Genomic DNA, 5,976 nt, shown 5'->3' with positions numbered 1-5,976 from the left:
TCTAGTTCCAAGTTCTACTCTGGAACCATGCTTACCCCTAAAAAGCAGGGGTTGATGTGGATCGAAGATGGTATATTTTATCTTACGAGCAGCAACACTTGCACGAAACGGGTGCAACTTAAGCCCAAGTGAATCTCAGCTGGTGAATGGAATGAATTTCACGTGCGACCTATATGATCTGACGGTTGTGATTCATTGGGGGCGCATGCGCAACCGGTGTATTTGTCTTATAATCTTTTCAATTAATGTTAACCCCTTTCTTGGTCTTACAAGATGCCCGTGGTCCCCACCGGAAGTGGGCTAAGATATACAGTCCATACAGTCCACCACAGATTGGGCCAGCCTTTTGGGCGTATTTATATTGCGTTATCTGCAAATTCAGGATAATCCCACAGGCGCTAACAACGCTCCATGGAAGATTACCCGTGCGATTGTAAGTGAGCATTTAAATATGCCGATTGAATCTTGTTTTCGACTCAATACCCAATTAAACCCAATTAAAGTCTATCGGTATACCGATTTTCTCAATACCCAATTAAACCCAATTAAAGTCTATCGGTATACCGATTTTAAGCGAGCGAGTCATAGTTCTCAATTCATTTATTTACCCAGGAGCGCGAAAAATGGACACATTCGGCTTTAATTGGTGGAGGGACAAGTTAGGCTGCTCGGTTACTGTGTGTGTAAATCGTGAATCAGACGGAATTCTAACTTTGCAGGTGAAATGTCCTGATCTCTAACATTTAACTCTGGACGGAATTTTACCTGGTTCTCATCTAAGGGTGCTATAAAATAATATCAAGTCCCTATAGTCCTCATCCGGCAAAGTTGTGACTCAACGCTTATCAGGTACAGAACTGCTATTATGCTGTCACTTCTGATTTTTGGTCGCTGACTGCATTTAATCACAGATGGGGTCGAAACTGCAGCTTAAAAGGGACGATAAATGAGTCTGAAAGTACTCTGAAGGCAAAGGCTTGAACCCATATCAAGTACTCCCATTCTGACCAAAAGAGCTATTGACAGGAGCTGTTTTCGTGCGCTTACGCATAGCTACACTGCTTCTAAATCTTCTTCAGAAAGAACGAAGCTAATGCTGTGTCGTATGCTTGACCGCCTTACATTACTCACTTTGTTTTCGACTTCTGTAACCCTTCACCAGTTTCATAACAAGCTTAAATACGATGCAACCCTTACATAGCTATTCAGCTTTCCCTTTATGTATCCATTTTCGCATAAGCATAAATTTAGTCACTTAACGTCTTGACAGTTCCACCGAGAAAAAAATAAATCAACACTACACAAATTAAGTCGGTCTTGGGACAATGCAAAACGCTACGAGGTTCTTAAGTGACATTAGCAAGTCCGAGCATAACCTTTTTGGGTGGGAGGATATTTACTCAAATCGACTCTAGAGCTAGATTCTGAATTTTCATGAACGATGCAAGTTTTCATTCTTCACAAAAGAGAGAACCACAAGAGATCACACAATGGTCATTTAGAAAAAAATGTGCTCACATATTTACATTCCCAAGGTGGATAAATATTTTGAATGGAACAAAATTCCTGGTGATTGTTGCGTGGAGGGAGCACAGAACAATTTTTTTTCCCTTTCCAAAGTGGTTAACCAAAAACATCAGCTTCTACACATTTCAATCGAGTTCTAGTACCACTTTGGAAAGGGAAAAAAATTGCACCGTGCTCCCTCCACACAACAATTACTAGGAATTTTGTTCCATTCAAAATATTCATTCACCTTGGAACCTGTAAATATGTGAGCACATTTTGTTCACATGACCATTGTGTTAATAAATCATCTCATGTCGTTCTATCTCCTTTGTGAGGAATTAAAACTTGCATCGTTTGTGGGTACAAATCCAACCATCAAGGAAGGGACATAGATAATTACCAGGAATTTTATTCAATTAAAAAAAGAAGAAGCCGAGAACCATTTACAGAGACTAGCCAAAAAAATCAGCTTCTACACATTTCAGTCAAGTTCCAACACCACTTTACCGGGAATTTGCTTTCTCTCTTTAGCCTCGTGAGCCTCTCTCACTTGTGTGATTGGGAATGTTTTATCAACAGGTATATGCAATCTCCCGGCTTCTGATAGCCTGCGGATCTGCACTAAACCTTCAGAGTCGGCCCTCATGTATGTCCAAAAGTATTCTGCCACCACAGGAGGCAAAAGGAAGATGAATATGTAAAGTGAGGCATGACTGACACATTCAACAGGACATGCCTTTTCCTCTTAAACCAGTTTATGTAAAAAGTATACTAGCACAAGGGAAGGAACAACAATGTAGTATCAAAGACAACGGGATTCATTAGATGGGCATTCTATCCAATGAGCCTAGGGGCATGAATTTGAACATGAAAAGAAAACTTTCACAAGCAATAAATGGAAGAACTGAAACAAATAAAAAAACAGGAAAAAGTGACAGTTATCAAGTTCAGAAGCTAATTGATCTGCCCGCCTGATGATCCTCAATCCCTATACTCAGTATACCAGCTTTTCCTTTTCTTCAGTCAATTTTTTTACATTGACGAGTTATGCCGATTATACACAACACTCCTGAGCACAGTCCTATGTTCTTCCTGGTTAAACAACATAGACCGGTCAAGTAACACACTATTGCTTCCAACCATAGAGGAACATAGATAATTAATTTGCAAAATATATATGGAAGAATACGAGAATACATCACAGGCTAAACTTTCCAGGAGGTCTCAACCTACTTTGAAATCAATTTCTCAAGTTTCCTCTAATCTGCTTAATGAAAGGGGTAGCCCGTTCAATAAAGGCTGGATTTGGACTGGGCATGTTCCAGAGGACTGGCATATGCACAACTCACTGCTATTAGACCGTTTGAAACAGATACATAGTAAAGTACCTGGAAATAACTCTATGAGGTTCAAGCTGCCTTTTGGAACAGAATGGACATGGGGACGGCTGTATTACATCCGTTCAGCTCCAATACAGAAGGAGAAGTAATCCTAAAAATTTTCGGTATGTTCCAACTATTCTTTCTCCGTATTTTTCTTTATTGACCTCTATCTCAATCTATAAATACATCAAATCTTTCAAACAAGTAGATGGTCAAGCAAATTAATAATTTCAAACAAAGGAAGTGTAAGCCTGTAGGTAACCAGGAAAGTTTGCCACAATTTGTCAAGCAGTAATGGCCGAGGCCCTAGCATTACCAAATAGGGCCATATCACTAAGTCATTCTTCTTGTAATATTGAAGAAAAACTAAAGATAGAATTGGACAATGCAAAAGAGTGTTAAGACACACTAGCAGTAAAGCCAAGATAATGTTGAGGGATATCATTTTGTCTATCTATTGAATTATCTACTGTAGAAGTTTCAATTAAAAAAAAAGCAGAACCATACCTATTCCATGAGAGTAGCGGTACTGAAATTGTTTCTTAAGTAACATTGCTGTAGCTGCAGGGAGCCCAACGGCTAATCCATATCTATCGGCCAATGATGCTGCTTCCCCCTGCAACAGAGGTCGAGAGAAATTTGAACTTGCAATATTCTGCGAAAGGAGGAAACCATACAACTATGCTTTATCCTACCTGGAGTGTCATATAGTGTCCACCTCTTTTCAAAAAATTAATGCCGATTCTCTCAGTCTCTGGTCCACCTATAGTATCTAAAACCGCATCAAACTTCCCTTTTATTGCCAATTCGATATCCTGCCAAGCAACAGTAATCATTTGTTTAAAGAGGAGAGAAAGCAAACACATTGTTCCTATCAGAAAGTTCTACGCAAAAATATATCGCTCTTGTGATAGGCATGGAACTTCCTTATTTCCATGTGAAGAAATGATTTTTTTTCTTTTTTTTGGCCAACCATGTCATGAAGTGGTGAAAGCAAGAATAAATAGACGGTAGAACAAACAAAGGTGCCTACATACAAATTAACTTCCACAACCGAGATGTTTTACCATATAAACGATTTTCTCCACCATAAAATCTGAAATATAGAAATATAATATCAAGCAATGACATACCTTGGCTGTGTAGTCAACAGCCTGCTCAGCACCAGTTGCCAAAGCCCGATCAACGCTTTGGCTGCCACAAGTGGTTACAACTCGGCACCCATTAGCCATTGCAAGCTGAATTGCTGCAAAACCTACTGCTCCTCCACCACCAATAACTAGCACCCTTTGCCTACCAAAAGGAAAGAACAAGGCTACTCTTAGAATAGGCAGAGGGAGTTGTATTAAAAGCTATAAATTCATAACCTTATACTATGTTCCACCAAGTTGATCAGAATAGATGAGTTACTATAAGATCATTTTTTAGCATTTGAGTACAAGCTACACACATATAAACTAAAACAGAAAGCTCATTGGAACTCCCAATGGGAAATCAATTGGTTTCACAGGGACAGAATATGTTAAATAACTCACATCTTTCCATCACATGCAAGGAAAATCAAACAAACTGTGAAGTATCTTCATTTTGGACCATATTTCAAAGACAGTCCTGCTGTCTCCCATGCAATTTCCTTCTCAATAAGTTGAATGTTTTCCAAAACCATGTGAAGATGGACCATGAAGATCAAACTAGAAAAAGAACATCAACTAGACAAAAGTCAGACATGGCATCGGGCAACTGGAAGCAAACCTTCTTTGAAGTTCAATCCAAATGGAGATATTATAAAGATGAATACAGTAGAAATTCAGAACGTACCCTTCACTTATCCTAGCAGTGCTTTTTAAAGCTCTCCATGCAGTCAGTGCAGCAAAAGGGATGACCGACGCTTCCTACAAGGTGTGAAGCTTTTGATGTCATTTTCCAATGCTAGCTTATAAATGCAATACTAAAAAGCACTACAGTAAACATGCATGATTGCAAGACCAATACAAGCGTGGAAAATACTTTCACGTAAAACTTCATAAAAAAAAAAAACTCAAAGCCCACCTCGTGTGTAATTGACTCTGGTTTCTGAGTAAGCTCATCTTCCGACAGTATTGCATAGTCGGTGTAAGTGCCCCTAACAGCAGTAGGATGCAATGCACCAAAAACTTCTTGGCCTACAGTTAAAGACCGAACTGAAGCTCCGACTGCTGCAACCTCTCCACTGATATCACGACCCAAAATGAGAGGTAGAAGTGGTTCAAATATTGAGCGACCGTATCCAGAACGCATCTGCAAACAGACAGAATGAGACTGTCACACAACAACTGCACACTGTGGAAGTAATCCAAAACAAATCGAGACTCATGTCACAGAACCATACCTGGTGCAACCAATTTAACGGCTAAGCAATCATGCATTTTCGCGCATACAACCAAATAAACTGTTTCCAAGGGAACACCAATCATATTGAACTAGTTAAATTATATGCCTTGTGCTACTTAAATAAAGTATCAGACCAAAACTCACCGCCTAATTAACCTCAATTCATGCCGGCCAAAATTTCGCAGGCATTAGCACTACACTTCTCCATCCTATCCACAGTTACCAATGGCAACAACCAATACATAACTGGCCGCTACCCGAGAAAGCTACACTGAGTTCACTTCTACCTTTGTGCTCAAAGGATAGTTTCTAGGTTTCCGGAGAAACCAACATATTCAGCAACTTTATGTCCTAGTTCGAAATTTGCACCAGAGTTCGCCAAACAGCTAAAGATCGGGCTCATCGCGTCTCCGGACGACCAAAAAAAACAGCAACCTAGCAAAACCAACTCACCCTAGTATCAAGCGGATTGATGGACACGGCGCGAGCGCGAACGAGAACCTCATTCGGCTTAAGATCAGGGACCTCCACATTGTCGCGGAGCACCAACGCCTCCGGCCCGCCGAACCGCGGCAACAACACGGCCCTGCAGCTGGTGGCGATGGACCTAGAATGGGGACGGGGTTCGCCGGCGCATTTGCAATTGAGTCCGTCCGCGAGCGCGGTGATTCTCCGGGCAGCGTTCTCGAATCCGCGAGACTGCGAGAAACTCATG

At 40.7% G+C, this 5,976-nt stretch overlaps 1 protein-coding gene across 2 annotated transcripts; it reads right to left on the bottom strand.

Annotated features, from left to right (window-relative positions):
• Window positions 1–1,898: 1,898 nt before the first annotated feature.
• LOC115681298 (uncharacterized) lies at window positions 1,899–5,976 on the bottom strand. Of its 2 annotated transcripts, none has more exons than XM_030605207.2 (7): window positions 5,715–5,976; window positions 4,941–5,168; window positions 4,710–4,783; window positions 4,025–4,184; window positions 3,587–3,706; window positions 3,399–3,507; window positions 1,899–2,172 (listed from the first exon to the last, which is right to left on the bottom strand). In XM_030605207.2, the coding sequence occupies exons 1-7, from the start codon at window positions 5,973–5,975 to the stop codon at window positions 1,991–1,993; spliced, it is 1,134 nt and encodes a 377-aa protein (XP_030461067.1). In that variant the 5' UTR covers window position 5,976; the 3' UTR covers window positions 1,899–1,990. The 2 variants fall into 2 exon arrangements, with proteins under 2 accessions (XP_030461067.1, XP_056173057.1); XM_056317082.1 differs by having other exon boundaries at window positions 2,074–2,601.

The sequence above is a fragment of the Syzygium oleosum genome, unplaced genomic scaffold (genome assembly GCF_021117445.2).
Source record: "Syzygium oleosum isolate NSW1041296 unplaced genomic scaffold, Sole_v2.1 Sole_v2.13, whole genome shotgun sequence".
NCBI lineage: Eukaryota > Viridiplantae > Streptophyta > Magnoliopsida > Myrtales > Myrtaceae > Syzygium > Syzygium oleosum.
The sequence above is the reverse complement of the archived record's forward strand: the minus strand, read 5'-3'. Positions and strand labels throughout refer to the sequence as shown.

Excerpts from the sequence above, each read along its gene's own strand:
- LOC115681298 (XM_030605207.2), bottom strand. The coding sequence starts at position 5,975 with ATGAGTTTCTCGCAGTCTCGCGGATTCGAGAACGCTGCCCGGAGAATC. Across the intron at positions 5,169-5,714 it reads TCAATCCGCTTGATACTAGG|ATGCGTTCTGGATACGGTCG; the intron begins GTGAGTTGGTTT and ends GTCTGTTTGCAG. Across the intron at positions 4,185-4,709 it reads ACTGCTAGGATAAGTGAAGG|GCAAAGGGTGCTAGTTATTG; the intron begins GTACGTTCTGAA and ends TCCTTTTGGTAG.